General features: G+C 32.8%; 3 protein-coding genes across 4 annotated transcripts in view; 2 read left to right on the top strand and 1 right to left on the bottom strand.

The window, feature by feature from the left end:
* LOC140057080 (coadhesin-like) overlaps positions 1 to 15,182 on the top strand; it is a 42,275-nt gene extending 27,093 nt beyond the window's left edge. Inside the window, exons 13-18 of one of the 2 annotated variants that reach the window (XM_072102614.1) lie at positions 1,953 to 2,123; positions 2,705 to 2,825; positions 6,217 to 6,464; positions 11,193 to 11,397; positions 12,610 to 12,737; positions 13,624 to 15,182. In XM_072102614.1, coding sequence (XP_071958715.1) covers positions 1,953 to 2,123; positions 2,705 to 2,825; positions 6,217 to 6,464; positions 11,193 to 11,397; positions 12,610 to 12,737; positions 13,624 to 13,649 — 899 coding nt within the window. In that variant the 3' untranslated portion in view covers positions 13,650 to 15,182. Of the gene's footprint in view, positions 1 to 1,952; positions 2,124 to 2,704; positions 2,826 to 6,216; positions 6,465 to 11,192; positions 11,398 to 12,609; positions 12,738 to 12,944 lie in introns of both variants that reach the window. The other variant, XM_072102613.1, reaches the window with a different exon arrangement.
* LOC140057082 (enoyl-CoA delta isomerase 2-like) overlaps positions 12,618 to 26,768 on the top strand; it is a 442,575-nt gene continuing 428,424 nt past the window's right edge. Inside the window, exon 1 of the mRNA XM_072102618.1 lies at positions 12,618 to 12,622. The gene's annotated coding sequence lies outside the window, so the exon portion shown is untranslated. The remainder of the gene's footprint in view (positions 12,623 to 26,768) is intronic.
* Positions 17,747 to 26,768, bottom strand: part of LOC140057492 (cytoplasmic dynein 1 light intermediate chain 2-like) — a 33,781-nt gene continuing 24,759 nt past the window's right edge. Inside the window, exons 9-12 of the mRNA XM_072103172.1 lie at positions 26,295 to 26,396; positions 25,916 to 25,987; positions 20,734 to 20,842; positions 17,747 to 18,623 (exon numbers count right to left, since the gene is read on the bottom strand). Of these exons, the coding sequence (XP_071959273.1) occupies positions 18,523 to 18,623; positions 20,734 to 20,842; positions 25,916 to 25,987; positions 26,295 to 26,396 (384 nt within the window). The 3' untranslated portion in view covers positions 17,747 to 18,522. The remainder of the gene's footprint in view (positions 18,624 to 20,733; positions 20,843 to 25,915; positions 25,988 to 26,294; positions 26,397 to 26,768) is intronic.

The following is a 26,768-nucleotide window of genomic DNA, read 5'->3' as shown; positions in this document are numbered from 1 at the left end:
TATAATATATGATAGGACCTTGCTAACGCGAACACCATAGCCGGTATCACAATCCGATCAAAGATCCATATGCGTATAATGTCATAAACCACATTTGTTGTTACATAATAATAAAGACATAAGTTAATTTTTATCTAGATTTCATTATAAATCATGTGTATAATCTATACACTAAGAAATAAATTTTAACAAACAATACAGATAATAAAAAAAAATCTTATTTCGTTTCCCAAGGTGAGACTCGATCTCGGTACCTTGAATGCCATAGACACGAGCACAGACCATCGAGCCATACACAACTGACTAAAAGTGGTAGAAAAATTCCTCCGAGTATTTACTATGCAGTAACCACTTTGGTGCAAATAGATTATTACATACAGCAATGAATTATAATTTTTTACAATGATGACATCTTTAAAATGTAAACAAATGATGAACTATATACTTTTAACTTTAATATATCGACTTTTGAAGGAAGAAAGTTAATGTTAAGTTTGTTATTTTGGCCTAAGAAAATGTCATAATTTGTTTGATTGTCGAAATTATTTTTTTAAAATTTAATATGCAATTAATGATGACTTAATCAACTTTTGTTCTCTTAATTTGATAATAAATCATACATATGATACATACACTTCAAGAAAATGAAATAAAAAATAGGTGTTCCCCTGCATTCTGACGATATACATTAATTTTAAAATTTAGCATATTTTCACCATTTTGTTAACTTATACGTGCGTAGCCAGTCACTGCTCGTATAACGCAATTTCGAGTTGAAACGTGAATCAAATATGATGATATTATTAAAGAAAGATTGTAAAACAGAAATCAGGCAAAAAGAGTGCGCATTAACGTTTAACACGCAGTGCGCGTGTAAAAATCTGCGCACTCATGGCAATTTTTTAAACGCTTAAAATTGCCTGAAACGTACTCTAATTTCATCGAAAATAAATTTTGACAATTTGGAACATTTTGAGCGCGCGTACGCAATCGTTATATGCGCTACGCACATAATTGTATTGCCATATGATGAAATATGACCTGAAATTTATGAGTACCAAATTTTGTTTAATTGTGATTCATGCTTGTGAAGATATGATTACAAACGTGATTTCCTAAAATCGCGCGTAGACCGCGTAATTTTTGATTGCACATCGTGAAAATATAACCACATCGATTCCTGGCCATAAGGAATATACTCTGAAAACTTGACTTAGCTAGATGAAACTGATGCCAAGATAATTCACGGACAAAATAGTGCTAAGGAAAGAATAAATAAATAAATAAAGATTCTGACAGAATCAAGAGGTTATATGCATTAATGCATATAACCTAATAAATACTGTTTCAGCTATCATTTTCTGAAAAAAAATGTAGTTTTTCAGCATTATGTCCGATTTCACTTGTATGTGCCACAAATGGCCATTTTAATTTAAAAATTACTTTTTTTTTTTCTCTTTTGTCATGATCACATTCAACAGAGCACATCTCGCTTAAACTCCTAACTTTTCAGTGAAAATACCGGGTTTCCCCCAATTTGTATCAACGGATTCTGGCAAAAACAGAAAGACAATTAATGCAGCAACTATACAACAACGTCAAGCTAGGCCTATAGCTAGTGTACGATGTTCGTACGTTACCGATGTTTTCCAGCTAGGCGGTCATCAAAACTAAGCCTAGCTAGCCCAAGCCACGAGAGGACATTCATGGCAAGCTACTTGGGTAGTGCATTGTTTCTCTCTTTTCATCATAATTTACCATAAAACGTACATCTAAAACAAGGAATGACCTGGTTTAATGTTTTAAAGTAATAATATATATATTTTACAAAACGTCAAAAATTGTAGGGAATGGGTCTTTAACAATCGTTGGTTTGGACTAACCTGGATTCTTATACAGTAAACTGAGTTGGTTTTAGAATTTTCCATGGACCCGAACTTTCTATCTTCTAGTGCATGGTGGTTGGGGAACATGGTCAGCATGGTCATATTGTTCTGTGACCTGTGGAGGGGGAGAGCAAGTGACAACACGAATCTGTAACCAGCCACTGCCACAATATGGTGGACATTACTGTATTGGAAAAGGCCAGTCAACAACAAAGTGTAACACACAATGGTGTCCATGTAAGGTTTTCTTCTAATATAATTATAATAATTAGGTTATATGCATTATTATTCAATATAACCATGCATATAATTATAACCTTATTCTTTATTTCTTTATTTTGTCTGTCAATTATCAATTTCATCTAGCTACGTCTTTTTTTCAGAGTATATTCCTTATGGCCAGGAATCGATGTGATTAACTTTTCACGGTCTAAAATGACATGGTAATCATATCGTGAGCGACACCATGAAGAGTAGTAGTGGTCTGACATAACCATGCGTTTAACAAAAAACATGGCTTAGTATTGAGCTTCACAAAACACATAATTTTGATTTATTTATTTATACGTAAAATCCATTTCATGCGCATAGTGTCTGTAGCCATTTTAGTGTCACTTTTTGGCGTTGCTGATGATATCTTCACAAGCATGTATCATATTTAAACCAAATTTAGTGCGCATATAACGCATGTGTATGCGTGCATAAAATGTTCAAAATTTATTTTCAGGCAAAAATTGCCGTGAGTGCGCAGACAAACGTTAATGTAAATTAAGTATTGTATTTACTATTTAAGTTTTGAAGTATATGTTCTTTTATAGTAACCGGGGCTCCAGAGGTGATGACCTATGTACCTTCAGATACAACAATTACAGTCACATGGTCAATTCCTGTTGAGTACCAACCACCAATACTTTATTATCAGATTTATTACAGACAAAGGTTTGTTATATTCAGTTATCTACATTTGAATGATATCCCTATGAACCTATCATATACTTAAAAACTTGCATTCATTTCTTTTGAATATTTTGTATGCTGATAGTATAATTACCATCTTAAGGCCAATTTACACAGATGAGCAGTAACGGTAAGCAGAAAACGAATCTATGTTATTACTTATGACCATTTACACAGAACGCGGAGCAGGTGGGCGGTTGAGCAAAAATCCGCTCAGGACAGAAACAGATTCAATTTTGTGAAAATACCGCGCAGTAATTGTGGATTCTGGAAAATCAACGACATGATTGATGATGATAATAATTTTTTTTCCGTTGAAACTTCACTTGTGTGTCACTAACCACTAGGATACCCATTGCATGAATATAAATACATAGTAAGAGTTGATTATCAAGATATAACCGCTGAAAAAACGACTAAAAAATATAAAAATTATCTATAAAATTTGCCAAATCTCAGTTTTTGCATTTTCATAAATAAAAACTCCCAAAAGCTGACAACTTATAACTTTAAATCTTGTTTAACAACCCTCTCAAATAGTTGGGAAAAATATAAATAAGGTATGTATCAGTTACGAAGATATTGTGTCTTAAAAATCTTGAAAAATGCAATTGCAACTTAATAATTTTTCAGTTTTCCTTACATATGAAATACTTATTTTTAAAATGTAATATTGTGTATAAGTGTTCACAATATAATAGGCTACTCAAAGAGAAAGTATAATAGCATTTGAACAAGGACTTTTAAAGATATTGGCCCATAAAAGTAACTTCATACTTCGTTTTAAGGTAGTAGGGTACCATTGGGAGGCCATTGCTCAAAATTTTCCGAATATTTTGTGGTGAACTTTTGATACAGTGTGGGTAACATATTCATTGCACAATATCAACTTTCAAAATGCAGATCCAAGAGGTGGAGACAAAATCCATGTTCTAGGCCTCTTTTGAGCTACTGCTATGGCCTAATTCCCATACCTTCCCTTAAGAATTAAATTTGCCATAGGTCTATTACTTTTGAATATTGAATGCTACCAAAGAATATATATCACAAGAATGAGTATTCCGCGATTTTTGCATGAGAAATTTGTAACTGAGAGCTCCAGAGAGTGATGCCCGCCCTCATAAGGGCGGATGTATACATACTAAATGAGACTTGATTTAATAGATATTATACATGTCACATTAAATAGAATTATGATAATATAGTTTTTGCAATTGTAAACTATGTTAATAATACATATTTATTAACAAACTAGTGTACATTCACTTTTACAGACAATTATTTACTAACATGCTAAATTAGTTCACAAAAAAGGCCTAACACAGCAACACCAAAAATCAGCGAATCGTTACTCAGCACGGCCTATTCTTTACCATTGCCGCGTACTACTCTACGCCCGGTAAATTAAGTATTGTTTTTATATGATATAAATTAGTATAAAATACATGTTATTAATAGGATAAAATGTTAAATTTCATTAACATTTATTTGTTTTACCAGAAACAAGTTAAATATAGGAATATTATTAAACTATCCTTCGCGAAAACGCGTAAACACCAACACGCCCGGTCACGCTATCGTAGCGCCCGGTTGCTAAAGTGAACTGTTTATACGGCAGTTTTTACTAAATAAATTGCATAAAACGAACAATTATATATCCAAACAGCATGTAACATGATGTTAGCATGTAGTTGATAATTTATCATGAAAATACTACCGGTGGTCCAGCCTTTGATTAGTGAAACCATCACAAAAAGTTGTATACATCCCAGATACATCCTCACTTATGGCGGCGCCCTACCACATGGACAATATTACTGTTACATGGAAAATCGCAGATTACTCATTCTTGTGATATATATTCTTTGATGCTACTAGATCACTACTTAATTTATTAGGTTATATGCATTATCATGCATATAACCTTGATTCTGTCAAAATCTTTATTTATTTATTTATTTATTTATTCTTTTCTTAGCACTATTTTGTCTGTGAATTATCTTGATATCAGTTTCATCTATCTAAGTCAATTTTTCAGAGTATATTCCTTATGGCCAGGAATCGATGTGGTTATGTTTTCAGGGTGCGCAATCAAACATTACGCGGTGTACGCGCGATTTAACGAAATCACGTTTGTAATCATATCTTCACAAGCATGAATCACTTTTAAACAAAATTTGGTACTCATAAATTTCAGGTCATATTTCATCATATGGCAATACAATTACGTGCGTAGCGCATATAACGCATGCGTACGCGCGCTTAAAATGTTGAAAATTGTCAGAATTTATTTTCGATGAAATTAGAGTAGGTTTCAGGCAATTTTAAGCGTTTAAAAAATTGCCATGAGTGCGCAGATTTTTGCACGCGCAAACGTTAATGCGCACTGTTTTTGTCCGATTACTGTTGTATAACCTTTCTTTAATAATATCATCATATTTCATTCACTTTTCAACGCGAAACAGCGTTATACGAGAACGTCAAAAGTGACAGGCTACGCACGTGTAAGTTAACAAAATGGTGAAAATATGCTACATTTTAAAATTAATATATATCGTTAGAATGCTCGGGAACACCTATTTTTTATTTAATTTTCTTGAAGTGTATGTATCATATGTATGATTTATTATGAAATTAGAAGAACAAAAGTTGATTATAAAGTCATCATTAATGGCATATTAAATTTAACAAAATTAATTTCGACAAACAAATTATAACATTTTCTTAGGCCAAAATAACAAACTTAACATTAACTTTCTTCCTTAAGAAGTTCATATATTAAAGTTAAAAGTATATAGTTTGACAGTGCATCATTTTTTTAAATTTTTTAAGATGTCATCATAGTAAAACATTATAATTCATTGCGGTATGTAATAATCTATCTGCACCAAAGTGGTTACTGCATAGTAAATACACGGAGGAATCTTTCCATAACTTTTAGTCAGTTGTGTATGGCTCAGTGGTCTTTGCTCGTGTCTATAGCATTCAAGTACCGAGTTCGAGTCTCACCTTGGGAAACCAAACGAAATAAGATTTTTTTTATTATCCGTATTGGTTGTTCAATGTATTTCTTAGTGTATAGATTATACACATGATTTATAATGAAATCTAAATAAAAACACAAATGTGGTTTATGACATTATATACGCAGAAAGATCTTTGATCGGATTATGATACCGGCTATTGTATTTGCGTTAGCAAGATCCTATCATATATTATAAATAACTAACGATTCTGAGAAAATCAATCAATCAATATATCTTAAATCAATCAATTATCTTTATTTAAATCAATGCATATAACCTATAATTCGTCATAGTGACGAATTAAATCTAGTTAATTATTCATTTTGTACATGCATGTAAAATTACAGGCCATTAATTGATGTAGATCAAACATATAAAGCCGTCTTATACCTGAAAGGAGCTGGTTATCCTTATGATATATACAACCTAACATATTTCCAAGAAATGCCAACAAGGGATGATGATGTAACACGCATAACCATCCCGCTTTTGAATGCATTTACCTACTACCAAATATGCATGACATCAAAATACACGGATCAAGCAAAGGTCAGCGGACACTCGGAAGTAGTGACTGTAAAAACTCTGAAACACCGTAAGTTATTTTTAGTTTATTCAAATTCTAAAGGTACTCAATTGCATTCTTTTAATAATTTAAGTAAAAAAAGTGTTAGCTTACTCAGTCTGAGGTATAGTGCACAGGCACAAAAGAAAATAATCAATGAACGCACTCTGAGTGATCGTACTTGGCAAAATGTATCCAGGAAAACTATATTCGGAGAGAGAGGGCTCACTACTTGATATTTTGGTCCATGTTAAAAGAATACAGAGGCATGTAATATTTAATCTCAGTCCAGGTTTTCCACTTATTTATAACGCACACCTTGCATGTCACTGTGTCACATCATCACATTTGTCACACGATTTTACATTACATTGCAATTAAAACGTGAAAAAAAATGGAATTGCGAGTTGATTACAAATAAATATAACAAATTAATATAAAATTTCAAGCAGATAAACATTTGTTGTGTTTTTAAATTTCTCAAGTCATTTTTTTCGTGGCCCTTAAAAAATGTTTCCCAGCCGAAATTTGGGCCGCAGCTCATAGTATGCAGAACTTCGATCTATTTTAATCAAAATGTTTTTATGTATGTGTAACATGGTTACGAGTTCCTCATCTTTATCGTTTTAAATTAATTTTTAGTATCTCACTAGGCGGTTTAGAATTTTGTGGCTACTGATATTATTGGCATACCAGAAAGCTTCTAATAGTAACCCTGGATTACTATTCTTTTATTGTATTTTTATACGGGTTATTTTTAGAGCAGGGTTATTAAGAGTACTGCAGTGTGTAATTACTATTACTAAGCTAAATCTAGACACTTGGAAGTATTAACCTACCCCACCCCAGCTGTTTTGTTTACTAATTAATGGATTTAAAAAACTACAATTTGGTTATTTGATTTTACATATTCTGAATATTAAGTTAAGTATAGCATGCACCCCCAATTTTAACAAAATGAAAGTAAAATATTTGTGGAAATAATTAGACATTGTATTAGTAACATAAAACAGAAATATATTAAACAAGAAACATTTCTTACAAAACACGCTGCTCGCTTGTTTACGTAACAGTTTTAAAAGATATATTGTCCCCCTGAAAAATATTTTTTATTTCAAATTTGTTTTTGACTGTGTCATTTTATTGTCACATAATAGTTATTCACGTTAACCAAACAATTCTTTACCTGAAAAAATGTAATTTAAAGCAAAAAATACTTAAATTGTTAGTAAATCTCAAAATCACGCCAATTGACCCTCAACCCCATTTATCAATGTTTGTATACGATTTCAGTCGGCATAGTAATTGACAAAATCATTAATGCTGAGAGTTGATTTTTTCAAAGCCTTATTCAGAATGTACCTGTATCATTTGAGGCCAAAACAAAGTCTGTACAGACATTTTATGCAAATATTAAGAAATAGGGTCGAGGGTCAAATGTCATACCAAATTTTTGCGTAAAATGTTTCATTAGAGCGAATATAAATATGTACATTCTGAATAAGGCTTTGAAAAAATCAACTCTCTAGCATTAATGGTTTTCGAGATATGGGAAGCAGGGGTGGCGCCAGGATCTTCCCGACGCGGGGGCTACATTCCCCGACGAGGGGGCTATCGAGCGAAGCGAGCATCACTAGGCTGGGGGGCCAGGGGGCCGCCAAGGGCCCCCGGTGGGGGTCCAGGGGGCGAAGCCCCCGGAAGCAACGCGTTCTAGCGTCATTTGAGGTCATTTTAATCAGATTTAGGGTAGCCATTTTTTCCATTTTTTATAATGCATAAATAAAATACTGCGTGCAAAAAAACGATGCGCGATGACTGTTTCAATCCATATTTTTCAATTTAAAAAATAAAAGTTCAAAGAAAATTTAGAAAAATAGAGTTTTGGAGATCCCGGAAATTGAACTTATTATACTTCAAAACATGAAACAAAATATATAAGTCCCTATCAAGGTTGTGACTGAGCTAAGAAATGTTTGAAAAATAGAGATGTTAGGTCCCGGAAAATGCACTTCTTGTACTTCGAAATATGACCAGCTTTATTGTTGGGGCTGAGCTAAGAAACTGTTTAAAACTAGAGCTACAGGTCTTCAAAAAATTGCATTTTATACTTCGGAAAAATCAGGCCTAGAGGCTTAAAAAAAGCAAGCGTAGACCTTTTTCAGTCGGGGAAATAAGTTTATTCCTCCCAAGTGTATGCGTGCGTACCATCTGGACTCCCGAGTGGTGAGAAATTCATGACATACAGGACATTGAAAATGTAATAACTTAGCTATAATAAGATGTTGGCTAAGCGAAAATGGCATGTCTTTTTGTTTAGTAATGGATGAAAAATTTATTTTAGGTGCAGAAGGTTACTGGTAAATTTAAAAAATTGGTGAACATACGAACAATTAACATAATTCGTTTTTGGTGTAGTGTAGCGTACGTCGACGCAGTACACGATGTAACCGTCAGTAAACTTCGCCTGGAAAATAACTACAGTACACATTTTGGTCCCTGGATGGAACATGATATCACGCGTCTCGACCCAACGTTGAACGATTCGTACAAAGGGATACCGCCAGACAAGTGCGAACCTAGCTATTGTTTAGTAGTAAGTTAGATCGCTGGCAATAATGAATGCATATAAAGTGCATAATATCACTCTGACGTACTCTCACGGTCAATGAAACGTCGCGGTTTTCTAGGCGCTGAAGCTAGCTACGAAGTGAACGCGAACGCTTTTTACTGTATATTATATTCCCCGACAAAAAGTACCCGTGTTCCCTTCGGTAACCGTCGGTAAACTTCGCCTGGAAAATAACTACATTACACATTTTGGTCCCTGGATGGAACTTGATATCACGCGTCTCGACCCAACGTTGAACGATTCGTACTGAGGGATACCGCCAGACAAGTGCGTACCTAGCTAATGTTTAGTAGTAAGTTAGATCGCTGGCAATAAATGCATAAAAGTGCATAATAGCCCTCTGACGTACTCTCACGGTCAATGGAACGTCGTGGTTTTCTAGGCGCTGAAGCTATATGAAGTGAACGCGAACGTTTTTTACTGTATATTATTATTCCCCGACAAAAAGTACCCGTGTTCCCCGACGGGGGGGCTAGGCTCCCCGACGAGGGGGCTAGAGCCCCCGTAGCCCCCCCGCTGGCGCCACCACTGATGGGAAGACTGTAATTTCACCCCCTTATTAGCATATTTCATGTAATTTGTACTATTAATTTGCATACTTGCAAGGTGTATGTCAAAGATGTCATTTTGGGAATTACAAAGCGGTCCTATGCCGACTATAGGAAACGTGTATCATTTGAGTCCAAAACAAAGTTTCTACAGACATTTTAGTCGCAATATGTATGCAAACATTGATATTTCCGGTAATTTTTTCTTAAAATGTTTTATTAGAGCAAATATTAATATATACATATTGAATAACTCAGTGAAAAAATAAATAGTTTTTGAGATATGTTAACCTTGTAATTTCCCCCTAATTTGCATATATTTCATGTAACTTGTACTAATAATTTGAATACTTTTGAGGTGAGTGATACAGGTTTGATTTTGAGATTTACTAAACAGTATGTTGGCTATTTGAAAAAGTGAGTCATTTGAGGGCAGAGCAAAGTATCTACACACATTTTAATTTCATTATCCATGCAATATTGAGAAATGGGGTCGAGGGTCAAATGTCATACTTCCGGTAATTGTTTTGTAAAATGTTTCATTGAAGCAAATAGAAATATGTACATTCTGAATACAGCTGTGAAAAAATCAACTCTCTAGCATTAGTGGTTTTCTGGATATAGGACAACTGTAATTTTCCCCCTTATTTGCATTTTTTATTTAACTTGTACTAATTTGCATATATATATTATTATTATTATATTAGGAACCTACATCTGGGTCATTTAAGGGCAAAGTCTCTACAGACATTTTAGTCACATTGTATATGCAAACATTGAGAAATGGGGTCGAGTGTCAAATGTTGTACTTCTGGTCATTTTTATAATATATACATTTTGAATAAATCAAATCTCTTGGACTAGTAGTTTTTGAGATATGGTAACCCTGTAATTTCACCCTAATTTACATATTTAAGCTAATTTGCATATCATATATCGGGATGAGTGACAGAGGTGTGATGCTCAAATGTTGATCTCCTCATCATATGTGACCATTTAAAAAAGAACAATCTCTGTTTGCAATTTACTTCACTTTGGGCTATTTTTTTTAGATAGGTTGCCTAGCCTAGCATACCAGCTGTCAAATTATACTTTACTTCATAAAAATAGAATCAGAAGATAAATGGGAGGCTCATTGTCCTCAAACACTGCACAGCCTTAACTAATTTCTCTGTTTCTGCCCTTTTAGTGTCTCCAAACCTATTTCAAGTTAAATGTCATAAATCTCCTAGACAATATTTTTCTTCCTTACTTCTTAACCTGTATAATCGGGTCGGTCGCCGTCACACACTATAGTGCACTACCACAAGGTCAATTCAAGGTCATTAGAATTGTCACTTTCTGACCAATGGTTGTTGAGATATTCATATGGCTGTTTGTTAACCAGAAAGGGGGATTCCATTGACAAAATCATATTGGAAAAAATAGATAAAAATGTTATGGAAAAAAATGTTGATTTGCAAATCATTTTATTTGCAAATCATTTTATTTATATTTTTAGAGTACATGTACTATGAGAAGCTTTATTGTAATCCTTACATGAAATTTACCTTTTGAAATATTAACTTTTTTCTTCACTAGCATATCCTGCTCCACCTTCACCTGTTACCATACAACTAGCAGACTTTAAAATGGAGCAGGAATACAAAGTACTCATTAGATGGACAGCAAGCAAACACCCGCAGTACAGTGCACCTACTGGCTACCAATTATTTGTAAAAGATGTTAAAGAACATGTTTTTAATCCATGGACACTCTTGGTAGATGTACCAAAAGAAATTACAGGGTAGGTAGTTTTGATTGAAATGTACTATATTTAAAATTTCACTTAATTAAATATTCACATTAGTTGAACACTTCCATGTAAACTAAAACACACTTTTTGAATGTTCACACCATCTACTGTTAGATTACACATTAAACAGCACAGTACAGTCAATTAAAATAGGTACGTTCACATAAGATTTTATCGTGCTTTCGTAACATGATAATAACCCAATTGAAGAAGCAGAAACTTAAGACCAGCGCTTTATTTGGTATTCTGTGCTTGGGTGATAGACTTCCTGAGTAAAGTATATTTTTTTTATTCATATTTATATTTTTTTTTTTTTTACAATAAAATTCGCACATACATAAAAAGGTAAACGGAGCAATGTAGTTAGTTACTGTTTACCAAGTTTGATCAGTGTTACAGTCCCAGTAAAAGCAGTGGTTTGTTAAGCCAACTCACCGGTACAAGCAGTAATGGTAACTGCTAAACACATTTAAACCAATGAACCATAATGGTCAACTCTCTAGTCTAGAGATTCCTTATATTTAAGTGCCTTGTACTTTGTCAACACTCTGTCTCTGTACTACATCATCTGCAAACAACATTTTTTTAAAGTGGCAGAATCATAATTATCAGTTTAACTGACTGATTTTCGTGTATGCTTGTGCGAAGCAATGTAAATTTGTTTATAAATATGTAAACAAGAAAGATGCTACATTTCTGTGTTATTGCAGTTACCATTCGGCATATCACAACCGTAGCACATTTTCTTAGCCACAAACAACTGTCTTTTATCTCAATATGGTTTAAGCCTGTTTTCCTGTTGACGCTATCGTCGTTGATCGTTAACAGTTCAACGACGATCGTTTGAAAAATGATCAAGTTGAAATGATAACGATAGCGAGTACCTTTTCCTGTAAATCGTTAACATTTTTAATGTTTACATAGAAGATTGCCGATTATTGTTAACGATAGCGTAGAATAACGTCGACAGGAAAACAGGCTTTAACTAGTCGTAGGCTGTATTCAACTACATAATTGTTTATGGGTTGTGGCTTACATGATAAAAATAGATTTTTACTTTATATGAAAGTGATCAATACATTTTTACTAAATATCACAAATGGTATTAAAGCCAAAACTTGCACACTACTGTCAAAATTGCATATCTCATTCATGTGGTAGTATCATTTAACCTTTTGAATAAAAAAATGTTCATCTCTTTAGATACTTGTTAAGAGATAGCAAACAGTTCATGGTGAAAAATAAAATGTACAATGTAAAGGTAGTTGCTCAAAACCTTGAAGGAAGTAGTGAACCTGCTTATTCAGATGACATTGTTGACTACCAATTAGGTAAGTTGTTCATAAATGCCACATTCTTTATAACCAGTGACCATTAGTGCTGATTAGCCACAATCAAAAATATTATTTATTGCCAGAAAGGGTTCACCTGCACCCTCTAGCAAATTATGTTAACAATGTTTTTTTTGTTTCCTTATATCAATACAAATCAATTTTTTGCTGTTGGCCGAAAACAAATTGGGATATACTTGGTTACAGCGGTCAGTATGGTCAAAGTTAGGACTGTGCGTAACTTGGTAACTACTGGGTGTATTGGAATTTTTTTGTGCCAAACAACTCAGAAGACCCATATTTCTGTTCACTCTGATCGTTAAGATCAACTTCACTTCACTTCACTCATCAAGCAAGAGCGAGTTAGCATAGTGAAGGCGGGACAGGATCAGTCCACTGACAGCATTATGGCATGCATCCTTAGTAATATATTTATGGAGTTGGTAATTCAATGACTTGCATAAAGCATTTACTTGAGAAGACATATTCAATGAGCTATGAAACATCACACCTAAGTTTTTAATACAATTTGAAGTACGAATAATAATATTGTTATCTAATTTTAATTCAAGATCTGGTAGTGCGACACGATTATTTGCAAAGCAAAAGGACCTTTTCTCCTGATTTAACTGTTAACATATTATTAATCATCCATTCATTAATTTTTGATATGTTTAAGTGCATTTTGATAGTTATTTACTATTTTCGGGTTGTTGATTCTATATACAACTGTATATCATCATCAGCATACAGTATCATGAAAAAGGGCGTTATGATTACGAATGATATCACCGATGGCAGATGTATACAAGATAAATCCTAATGGTCCAACAATTGAACCTTGTGGTAATGATTATTATTACTACATTTTCTTGTTTTCTTGTAGCAGAGGGAATGTCATTGAATAAATAACAAGGAACTCACTGATCATGAAATGGACAGTTTTTATTTGGTGAACTGTAGTAGTTGGGATGCTTGTTTAAGAGGAGTTCACCACATTTTTGCCAAATATGCACACGGAATGACTGGCTTTCGAAACAAGTTTAACTATTTATTAATAACTAGAAGACTGCCCTTAAGGTGTGACCTATAATTTATTACACAATATTAATTATAATGATAATAAGAATAATAATTATAATTATAACAATTATAATAAATAATAATTATTATAATAACAACAGCAGTAGTAATGACAATAATAACTATAGTAATGATAACAATTTAAAATGTAAATATGTATATGTTTGTTGTTTGATGTAGTATGTTTAAGTGGATATTAGCCCTTGATGGCGTTTGCAGCAATAAAGAAATTGAAATTAAGATATCTCCCCTTCACATGATTAGTTTAAAACCTTCCCATTACTCCCCTCCGTGACAATTGATCATTAGATTTTCGGTTATTTATATTATATATTTTACTACCAGCTACCCGTCCAATGGACGGGAACCATCTCATAATGATTTTAAGGTTCTGAAATAAAAAAGACAGTACAGGGAATATAGTAATACAGTATACACAACTCTGTACATGGCTGTATAGTGCCGAGAGGTACATTATACACCATCTATATATAAATTATGGTTAATTCTGACATAGGCGAGCACAATGCAAAAACTTCGGTACAAATCTCCGCCTTGGATACCTACCTTATCTAACCGAGATGTACCGCGAAACGTAGATTGGATAACATTAGTGTTCACGCCGACGCTATTGTTCCATATTTTTATCTTAGGAAGATATTATAAAGAGTTTTTTAACAACATTTATGATTTCAACATTAGATTTTCCTCTCAATTTCAATTCTTCCCGGTCAAAGTAATTTCCGGGTTTAAGATAAGTTCACCTTACAACAACCTGGTTTCAAATATTTTCTCTCTTTTAAACACAAGGGAGCAGTTAAAATAATAGATTTGACCCTAAAGGTGACTGGAAACAGGCACTTTCCATCAATCAATACAGTGTCCCTTTGGAAGACGAAAAAAAAATCCGATAGTAGGAGTGCAGCTTAAGTTGGCCATTAGTCATAGCCATTTCAGTTTTTTGTTTATTTTAAAACATACCACGTGTGTGTGAAGGTACAGTAGTTAAATTATACTGCAAATTAATAAAGATCAAATTAAATATACGTCATAAAGAATCAGAATATATTGTGGGGAATAGTATTATAAAATTACATAGGGAGATTTGATGATAAGACATTTTTCAAGTGAAATCCCGATAGCTGAGTTTTATTGAGGAAGCTTGCAGGAATAACTGTAGGCTATCTTCCTGTGTCCCGTTAGGACTGAGATGTCTGCCCATGTTGCAAGCCGTAATGTCTTCTTTCTTGGGCCCACTCTGTTACGGCAGTTTCAAAAGATGATTAAATTAAATAATGTATTAATAATTATTAGGATGGTATTCATTTGAATAAACGCCTCTCCAATAAAACATCACTTTGAATAATAACCCCCCCCCCCCCCCCCCCACATTTGTTATTCTTTTTTACCACTTTTCATATCTACTGTATTAGATGATTTCATTTGATTATAAATGTTACCATATTATTAAAACTAAAAAATTTAACATATATCCCTCGAATAAGCACCTCCCTCAAATGACCTCCGCCTCCCCAAAGGGCCCTACCAAACAATAAAAACTATACTTTAAAATGTTATTAATCATCTAAAACACTGTGAAACAAAGTAGTTTAGTTTTACGAATGTCAAGCATTTTCAATAATGGTAACCGACAGAAAACGTATAAGGAGAACATTATCATTCCGAGAACCATCGTCTACACTTCCTAGAGGGGGAGCGAGCGAAGCGAGCTCACCCTCTAGTATATATAAGGAAGACAAAGTTAATAGGCATACTGTATTCTTCTTTATATTTCAGTGTCTATTTTGATTTAATTCTAAAAGCAAGCAATTTTAAATACAAATTTGTAGAGTCATCGCAAATAATATTAGTGCTCACTGTAAAATGAATGTTTCAAAAACATGCAGTCACAAAAAAAAAACCAGAATCTTGTTAATATATTAATTTTTAATATAAAATCTGTATCTTTGTTTTTGTTTTTTTTGTGTAAATATATTAAAATAATGGACGTTTATTGATTAATATTATTTTGTCAGTTTTCCGCCCCATGTTTGGTACGGTATAGGACATAATACTGCATTTCATAGTTGTCATGTTTTATAAAAGCTGCCAAAGTATGTGAATATTATTTCCGACTGGAGAACACTGACTTGGTTGAATGTCTTGATTTGTGGCGGTAAGAATGTTTGGTGGTGTAGGCCTAATAATTAGAAAGAAGTAAATATAATTCCAAAATTACGTAAAACAACAAATTAAAAATTCCCCAAAAATAACAAAACATAATTTTAACATAATGTACTTCACAATATTTCATATCATAAAACCCTACTACCGGGCAATGTAGCAAAAATAATGGGTATACCTAGACAAAATTAGAACAGAATTTGTTTTTGTGGTAAAATATCTCTAAAAGACCTATCAGAACAACATATTAAAAATGGAGAAAAAATGTAGTTTAAGAAAAAACAACAAATTGCAAACAAAGCTTTTAATTTTTAAATTGAACACACATGATGTGGAGATGAAATTCCACAAATCACACCTTGGGAACATATGCAAATTAGCTGAAATATGCAAATTAAGGGTAAAAATATAGGGTACTCATAGAACGCCAACCGCTACAGTAATTGTAGAGAGTTGATTTTTTTTTAATTGTTCAGAATATACATTACATACGTATACATTTATATTCCTTCTTGTGGAACTTTTTGTCCAAAAATGACTGTAAATGCTGTTTTTGACCTCTGACCTTATTTTTAAAGGATATGTAATTTTCACATGATTTACGTATTTCCATAACTAATATAGGTAGAAACTTCATTTTATTCTATATTCTTTCACATATGATGAGGGGATGGAATTCCACAAATCATACCTCATTGTTTGGAACATGCAAATTAGCTGAAATATGCAAATTAATGGTTAAAATATAGGATATAGGCCCTACCCATAGAACACCAACCGCTAGTTGTAGAGAGTTAATTTTTTCTTTTCCAAATTGTTTGTCCAACAAATGACCATAAGTGCCGTATTTGACATTATCTTCAAATAATTAAGGTAACTTTCATCATAGTCAATAATTTTTTTGACTATGCTTTCACACAGGATTTACGTATCTTTAGGTAGAGAAATCATTTCACGCCCGTATTCTTAAACCGGACTTTAGTCGTAGTTCGAGCTAAAACTTTAAAACTACTAAACGACGTAAAAATTTAAAAAAAATATTGATTTCACAAAAAATCAAATAAGTTTACCATTTTTGCGAACTCATCAGCTCAGAAAATCCTAAATAACGACGGTTAGCTAACAACTCATAAATATGCATCATGCGTTAATGAGCATCCAAACAGATGAGATCCGATCTGTTATCTTCACCACCTAAACAAGGAAGAGTCTAAATCTCAGTCGCCAGGGTACCTATTTAGGTTGCGCATGCGCACTTAATTTATGGGATAGATGGACCGCAATTTATTGTAATATAATGTGTGGAGGCCGTTTTACTGTATTAAAGACTCTACTCGCTTGGTTGAATATTAACACTGCCCAATTTTGGTGAAAATTCGGACCACGGTGCCAATTCTGGACCATTTTCAGACCTGCTAGTGTTAAAAGATAGGACAGAATTTTCACAAGCCAGTGAGCAGTCACTCTGTCCTAACTCCCCTTCTCCGCTGGCGCCACCACTGATATATAAATAACAAGGCCATATACATGGCTGCAATTGCGTGCTCAAGTTAGTGTTTACCAACTAACCAACCAACCGACCAATATAGCTATAGCTGTAGCGCTGTAGAAAATGTTCAATAGTGGGAACAATTTTGAAGTGACCTCCCTGTTTCGGTGAATGTAAATATCGATTATTTTTTAGCAAAGGATAAACCATGCATGACTTCCTTTACTCAAACAACAGGGCAAACAACATACAATTGTGCTAATTATGGAGAATATTTATTTTACTAAATTTAAGTGCAACAAACTGTTAATCTAGGGCCTATGTGGTTTTCTGAGTGATTGAAAATGGATATGGTAGCGCAGTACCAAACGTTATCTATAAACGTAAAATATATTAAATTTATACAAATGTATTTATTTTGATGCAATTTTTGTGGATAAAAATTTAACAAGGTCAATGAAAGGTCCTGGTAGCCTAAATAAATAAATGCATAATCATTCACTACAAGGAAACAGATCTTTACTGTTATAGATTATTTCCATTATTTCAATAAATTGAAAACATGTAATTAAAATCTAAATTGATACTATTCCAAATAAATACAGGTTATCAAAACTTGTCCATCCGGTTGAAACTAATACATACATATTATATACCACGTCAGAACTTAAAAGGGAAACTGGTTCTTATTAATATTAATTTATGAATGAAAATGAATAATAATTGTTTCGTTTTTGAGAAGTACAATGAAAAGTACTGTATCATGTAAAAAAAAAAACCTAGTTTAAAAATTGTTTATGTTTCAAATAAAAGTTATAAGCACTTGTATTTAGACTAAAGTGGGTGGGTAAGCAATATAATGTTTATACAATATTTTTTGCAAAAGGATTAAAGTGAGGAAAAACAAACATTTATACTCCTACTATAATATCTAAATGCTTCTGACTTTTTAGATTGCACAAATGTGGTTACTATACTAACATTTGATACATTTACACTTACTACAGTTATTTAGAACATATTTTAAACTCATGATGTACCAGCCGATGAACCTGCTTGGGTTGTCACTGGTTTTCCTCTTGTCATTCGATCTAACTCTGCTTTTGCATCACTCCGAACTGCTTTATCTCCTGTAAAAAGGTATCACATTTGATTAACTGTACTGATATTCTAGAACTAATACACAGTAGGCATTATGGTAAGTTGTGGTGACTGTTTGACCATTATTAATTTCCACAGTTTATTTGGCCATTCATTATAGTAATAATATGAAGGTTTGACCTTCCAAAAGTTATAATTATATAATTTATTTATTTATTTATTCTTTCTTTTGACTGGATTGCATTTTCAGTAAAGAGTAAAAGTAAAGAAAATTATAACATATAAAAATACATAGTAGGCCTAATTTAAAAGATATATACAGAACAGTTAAAAACAAATAAATAAAATAAAAAATAAAATATGTAGGATCACTTAGAGGACAGTAGAGTTGCTATATTTTTTAGTTTATAAATATTTTTCCCAGTTACTTTTGTTCTAGTTTCAGTTGGTAAAAGATTCCATTCTTTTATTGCTCTGTATTTGAAGGTTCTTTTTACCTAGAGCAGTTTTCCAATTTGGTGTTATTAATGTTTTACAACTTTAGCTACAGGTGTATTTGGAGTGGAGGGAGTCATTAGGCAGTTTTCGCAACCCTACGAATACGATAACGAAAACGGATATTTTTGGACGACGCGTTTGAAGTAAGAGTAGTTAGGAAAATAAACATCATACTGCAAATTAATAGATACAGGCAAAAGTTGCCTGTAAGCACAGGATTCTAAAACAACTCATATGCATTTGCCTAAATGAACCCTCTAAGGACCTTTTTGGTGAGTATGTGGTGAGATTGGCCCATATAAAATAAAACATGAAAATGTGCATTCTCAATCCTTAAAGATGTATTGTCCCTTGAAACACCAAAAATGAAGGTCAAAATATTCTAAATTTAAATATCAAATATCAAAGTAATATTAAAGTTATTCACTTTAAGTCGAAAATTTGAGCCAAAAACAACAAGTTTACATAATTAACAGGTAAATTAATTTGATTACATTTCTTAGAAAATCGTCGCGAGCGAAAGTAAACACGATTTCAAACCACGAGTATGCATTATGCATGATGTTAATTAGGATTGTTTACAACTCGTCACGGTTGAGAAGGTGTTTTCACACAGATTACGAAGAAGTTTTACGATTATGCATACAGAGTAGACAAATATTAAAGCGCGTTGCATTTTGAGATATGTTTTGATCGAAAACTTTAACTGGAAGTCAAATTTATTTTTTGAACAAAAAAATGTCTGTATTTCAGTTAAATGATTTTGGTGAAAGTTAATAACTATTGTTTCGAAATATTATTTTTTTTTATTTTTTTGGAATTAGTCAAAGGGACAATACATCTTTAAAGAACATTTATGGATTTGCCCAAATATGAATCCTTTCTGGGTTCTCTATGTGGGGTTACATGAGGCCCTATATAGGAAATATGTAATAATAATAAAATCTATATATAAATTATGCTTAATTCTAACATACAGTAGGCGAGCACAATGGAAAAACTTCAGGACAAATCTCCGCCTTGGATACCTATCTCATCTATTTCAGATGTAACGAGAAACGTAGATTTGATAACATTAGTTCTCACTATTATACGATATTGTTCCATATTTCTATCTTAGGAGGATATTATAAATAAAAGCTTTTAAAACAAAATTTCTGATTTTATTGGTAGATTTTCAACCATACGCGGTAGAAGTAATTTCCGGTTTCAACTAAGTTGGCCGTTGCTGGCGATAACCTTTTTACTTTTTTTAAATTTTTGGACGCAGCGTGTGAAGTAAGAGTAGTTAGCAAAATAAACATCATACTGCAAATTAATAAAGATCAAATTAAATATATTTATAAAGCATCCGAGTATAAAATGATATGTTTGAAATCGAGTGAAACCTCTATAGCCAAGTTGTTGAGTAAGCTGGCAGGAATATCTGTGGTCTATCTGTGTCCCGTTAGGACCCTGGGATACTTCTGCCCATGTTGCAAGCCGTCTAAAACGTCTTCCTTCTTAGGCTGAAACGGCACACTGTGTCGCGGAAGTTAGTTTCAAAAGATGTTTAAACTTAATGTATTAATTATACCAATTATGATGGTATTTATTTGAATAAAGGACAATAAGAATAACAATAATAATAATAATACTTACCAGCTTTTGACTGTGTAGATCCTGCTCCTGTTTTCTTGCTAAGTAAACTGTTAAAGAAATTTGCTAAAACGCCTTCATTAGGTGTTCCCCCAGCTTTGCTTGGATCAATCTGAAAATAAAGTGTCAAATTACTTTTTTAAAATCATTAATGTACCTAATAAAAAAATATATAAAGGAGCACTTGCTTGGAAGGAAATCTTCACCAAAAATACAAATCTCATTAGTAACAAAACATTTTCAGTATTAAAATCAACAATGCACTTTAAACAAATGAACTACTACAACTTTTAGAAAAATAAAAATTTTTGCAAATTTCATTTATCAATTAGGCACGTGCAGATCAGTATTAGTTCTACCTAATGGAAAGGTAATATCTGATAATGATTAATAATGGCTCTAATGCACGTTCTGCTTTTTGTAAACACTTACTACAGATTTTTTTATGGTGATATCCTCTGCACTTCCATCAATAAATTGTGGTAGTACTATTTGGGTTGGCAGCTAAAGTCTTAAGGCTTCAAGAATACTTAGAATATATAGAAATACTTGTTATGCAATATTGTAGTATTATTTTGTGAGATTTTAACACGGGATATATTGATTTAAATACATTTTTTTTTTTTTTTTACGACGAAATTGAAACGAAGCATTTTCATTAATATTTAATATCAACAATTGCTAGTCAGGCCTACATTTGGTTTTAGCCCGTTTTAGTTGGTTTTTGGTCACTTGGTGCATGGACCACTAAAATTACTGAAAGATAAGTGGTACCGGAAGGAACTAAATGTTAATTTATTGATTATGTATGTGACTTTAAGAATAAACTAAAGGGCGACTGTAATCGCAAATGTAAATTTGGTAAAAGCATAAACTAAGATGAAAACTTGGTATGATAAAAATGCAAAAAGCTGGGGACAAAGTTTTGCCGTTGTTTCCCATTCAGGAAAGCCTAATGCAAGCACAACTGCATGGTCCATATGAAATTGAATCAAAGATGAGTGATCTAAATTATGTCGTTAAGACACCAGAGAGATGAAAGAGTAGACAATTATGTCACATTAATATGCATGGATTATGTCGAGAATCAATTATCTTTTGTAGGAGTTACAAACATTTTAATTTTGATGACGTCAACATGTTCAAAAGTGTGAATAATGTGGGTCACTTATTTTTATATTTAAAGTAAATGTCAATAAGTTATAACTCCTCAGAATAAAAAGTGATTCTCATTATTAAAATGTTTGAATTGTAGATCCAAATTCATGTAAACATTTTGTGTATTGGATGTTGTGACAGCATCATATGGTCAGTTGAATTTAAATTTTCATATTTTGCGTCATAGTTCATCACATTTAAAAGAGTGCGCATCTATATTCTATGTGTCCAAATCTCCTCAACACGTTAATATGGTGTTGCTCGGATTATTTTTCTTCCAAAATTGCTATCTTTGTGTTTCATTTTGATGACGTCATGTTAAAAATTGGAGTAAAAGACTGGTCCCGTAATTTTACCTATGCTTATGTATACTGTTTAGACACAAAATAGAGAGAACACTAACATTTTATTTTCTTCAGGTTATAATGGCATAATCTTGTTTCTATGTGAAATATTCTAACATATGATGTGCACGTTGCGTTTGTCGTGCTGATAACTATGGTTTTATGTTAAACATAAATAACGATCACACAATGTGTTCAGTGTGATTAGAACCTGTTTCTATTGAACTACCTGTCTTAAATACAATCTTCAATTTAAAAAAAAACAATTAGTTCCAATCTTGAGTGGAGACATTTTTATATACCAACGCAATTGTGATACCAATTTTGTGCCTTAACACACTTGACATACTTCCGCTACAGACTACAGGTTGTGGGTAATAATGACATCATTCCCATAACGAACGCTACATTGACTAACCCACCTGTGGCTCAAATACTCAAGATTTTGAAGCATTTGCAAATGTTTTTTTGGATTGGCACAATTGTTTATTTGAATAAAAACGATGGTGTTATTTTGTATAATCAAATTCTAATAAAAATTACAAGACATACTCATATTTCATTCTATGTCTTTTTTATTCACCTAAAAACTATGTCAAACTCATTAGCCTAGCTAGTCCCACATAGGTGTATGTAGCCGAGCAAATACCATACCTTTCATCACTAACAGACAGATGTGACAAAAATATAATTCTTAAAATACAACATAGATGATTATTTACCTCCGCCAAGGAGGTATATGTAATCGGTAGCGTGTGTTTGTTTGTTTGTTTGTTACTTGGCAAAAAGAATTTTGCCAAGTATAGTATTCACTTTGTTTGTATGTATGTTTGTTTGTTTGTTACTTGGCCAAATTGAAAATTGGCCAAGTATGTTGATCTGTTTGGTTTGTGTGTTTGTTTGTTTGTTTGTTTGTCATCACTCTGGCGCTCACAGTTTTGATTCGAATGACTCCAAATTACTACCATACATGTCACCTGGTGCAAGGACGACACCGCCCAATTTTGGTTAAAATCCGGACCACGGTTCCAATTCTGGGCCACTTTTAAAAATTATTTTCAGACCTGCTAGTGTTAAAAGATAGGACAGAATTATCAAAAGCCGGTGAGCAGTCTTAAATTAACAAGTAAACTTAAATTGCATTTTCTCGAGAACTACTTGTCCAAAAAACTTCATTTTTGTACAAGAGGCAAGTGTTATAATTTGTGATTTGTAATTTTAAAACATAATTAGATTTAATGTACAGGTTTTTTGATGCGAATAGTTTTAAAAACCTATTTCTTTTCAAATTCACCCGTGTGTTTTTCCCGCGTGCTGTTCTATTGTTCGGTTCGGTTTGTGTGTGTGTTTGTCATCGCTCTATCGCTCACAATGGTAAATACACAGAGGAATCTTTCTTCACATGTTAGGCAGTTGTGTATGGCTCGGTGGTCTGTGCTGGTGTCTACAGCATTTAAGTTACCGAGGTCAAGTCTCACCTTGTGAAATGACACGAAATCAGATTTTTTTTTTTTTATTATTCGTATTGTGTGTTCAGGTATATTTCTTAGTATATAAATTATACGGCTGATTTATAATTAAATCTAGAGAAATTATGTCTCTATTTTTATGTTACAAGGGAGGTTTATGACATATACTGAACTTGGATCGGGTTAAAATCGGTCAAGGTCAAGTGTCTTTAGGAGGCCAATTTTGATTTGGCCAAGTATCGCGCTATGCGCGAAGGCTAGTTTGTTTGTTAGCACGATAGCGCCTACAGTTTTCAAGTTATCGTTCTAAATTTTTGGGTGTAGATAGGTATATACCTTCAGACCATGCCTATTGAAAATCAACAAAATTGGTTTATTAATAACTTCACAAATAATAAAAATGATATTATTGTCAGTCCGGCTAGTGTTAAAAGGGCAGTCTAAAAGTAAAAAGTGTACTGAAATTACATTTTCTCGACAACTACTTGTCTAAAAAAACTCATTTTTGGACAAGAGGCAAGAGTTATAAATTGTGATTTGTAATTTTCAAAACATAATTTGATTTAATGTACAGGTTTTTTGAGACGAGTAGTTTTAAAAAACCTATTTCTTTTCAAATTCACCAGTTTGTTTTTCGCGTTGGTGTTCTATTGTTATTCAAATTAAACTATTGTACGTTGATAATTAGTTTTGTTAGCACCAGCGTGTGTCCTTCCTTATTTCATCAGGTATATACTTACAGAACATGCCTATTGATTTTCAGGTAAATTGATATATTACTACATGGGTTAAGGCAGAGGCGCCGCAAATCGGTACAGCTTCAAGACACTCCTCGATCATTATTCTGGTAAATCTTGATTTTAGAAAGGTCATTGTTGCAATGCCGGAGTTGTTTGTATCAAAAAATTATTTAAACAAATTATTAACCCCAGCAGGATTTTAACAATGTAAAGCTAATACCTAAAGCAAAAAAAAATGTATCTTTCAACATGCTCCGAGTCAGTGGATATATTTTGCCAAGTATTTCACTCAGTTTCCGAGTGCTTTCATTTGTTTGTTAGCAGGATTACTCAAAAAGTAATTACAAGATCTTTACCAAAATGAATATACAGATAGATATGTGGTCAAGGACCATTCCATTAAATTTTGGGACCATTGTCCCAATTCTGGACCACTTTTTAGTATACTTTTCAGACCTGATAGGACAGAATTTTTCAAAAGCCGGCGAGCAGTCTTAAAGTAACAAGTATACTGAAATTGCATTTTCTCGAGAACTACTTGTCCAAAAAACTTCATTTTTGTACAAGAGGCAAGAGTTATAATTTGTGATTTGTAATTTTAAAACATAATTTGATTTAATGTTCACGTTTTTTGATGCCAGTAGTTTAAAAAACCTATTTTCTTTTCAAATTCACTCGTTTGATTTTCGCGTTGCTGTTCTATTGTTAGTCAACTGAAGCTATTGTTAATTGAAAGGCTTGTTACATAACCATTACACCAAACTCGCATACACATGCTTGTAGTGAAATTAGCATAAATCACAAACAGCATTAAGACACACACAAATATATTTATTTTTGTTTTACCGGAGAAATCTTATGTAGGAGAATTTTACAGTAGGCGGAGGTATGCACTCTCGGAGTGGCTTTCTAGTTAATAATAGTAATAAGTTAAAAAAAAAAACATGAATTATACCCCATCTGATATTTTTATTTTGTAAAATTAAAAATTGTGCATGTTTATCAGAAGAAAAGTTTATTGTAGTTTGCACACCTTTTTGTCATAGGCCTCCTATGTATTTTGTCATTGTTGGCTACACCCATAAACGCACTTTCAGCCTACCGATATTACTATTATTATATAATCATCTAGAATTTTGAATTTTAGAAACAATGTTTTTTATATCACAACTGCATCTAGCTGTGGTGCGTGGGTGATGAAACAAGCTTTTAACAGGCCTAGGTATGCCCATGAGATATGTAGACCTAAGGTAATAAAATTGAAATTAACAATGCCATAAATGCAGTTTATTGAATTTAAGCTTGCTTGCTTAGTCATTTGGTGGAATAATGCAAATAAGGGTAAAATCCATATTATTCAGAAGAAAATCACACATGAATGTTTCATTGTGATTGTCCACAACAAGAGATGTGCATACTGTAAAAAAATGTTCTATTACCTGACAATGTATGTAAAGAAAATTATTTGACTAACTTTAACTTTGCTAGTACTTCCTGGAGTTCCAGACGGTGATCCCGATGTCTTGCTTGGGCGCTGGGGTGATTCCTTTACGCAAGAAAACATAAACATGTTTAATTAATTTACACCCAGTATAAAGAACAAATAAATAACATTTTAAAAATGTAAAAAATATGTACAATTTTATTTCCTGGGGATTTACTAGTTTCATAAAAAAATTATAGTAAAAAGCATTTAATATAACTAGAGGGTTAGCTCGCTTCGCTCGCTCCCCCTCTAGAAAGTGTATACGATGGTTCTCGGAATGATAATGACCCGGGTAAAAAGGACGTTCTCCTTGTATGTTTTCTGTCAGTTAACATTATTAAACATTTTTTAATATAAAGAAACTTACAGCTGTTTTAATTTGTGAAATATTTTTGCTTAACAGATTTTGCTGTCTAATCAAAAACAATTGTTCATCTTCAGCAACAATTTCACGACAATCTTGAAAAGGCTAATAAAAAAATGAAAACAGTCCATTCAATATTTATTTAAAATATTTAAAATTTTACAACACCATTTGGGATAAAATTTCCCAATAGCATTAAAAAAAGTAAACTAGTACCCATTTCACACATAGACCAAAGTAACAAGTATTAACAACACAACTTCCAAAATGCTATCGTACTCCATACCACCCAATTGTCCAACCCTACAGTATATTGGAGTGCCATTCCACTATGGTAGCATTCAATCATTTGTAATTTATTATGTCATCATGTGGATGATGATATACAGTATGGGCCTATAAGTTCATTTATAGGTCCATGTTATTATGCCAAATATATTGAATCTAAAAATGTCATGATTCCAGCTGACTGTGTAA

Source organism: Antedon mediterranea, chromosome 8 (assembly GCF_964355755.1).
Source record: "Antedon mediterranea chromosome 8, ecAntMedi1.1, whole genome shotgun sequence".
Classification (NCBI taxonomy): Eukaryota; Metazoa; Echinodermata; class Crinoidea; order Comatulida; family Antedonidae; genus Antedon; species Antedon mediterranea.
The sequence above is the reverse complement of the archived record's forward strand: the minus strand, read 5'-3'. Positions and strand labels throughout refer to the sequence as shown.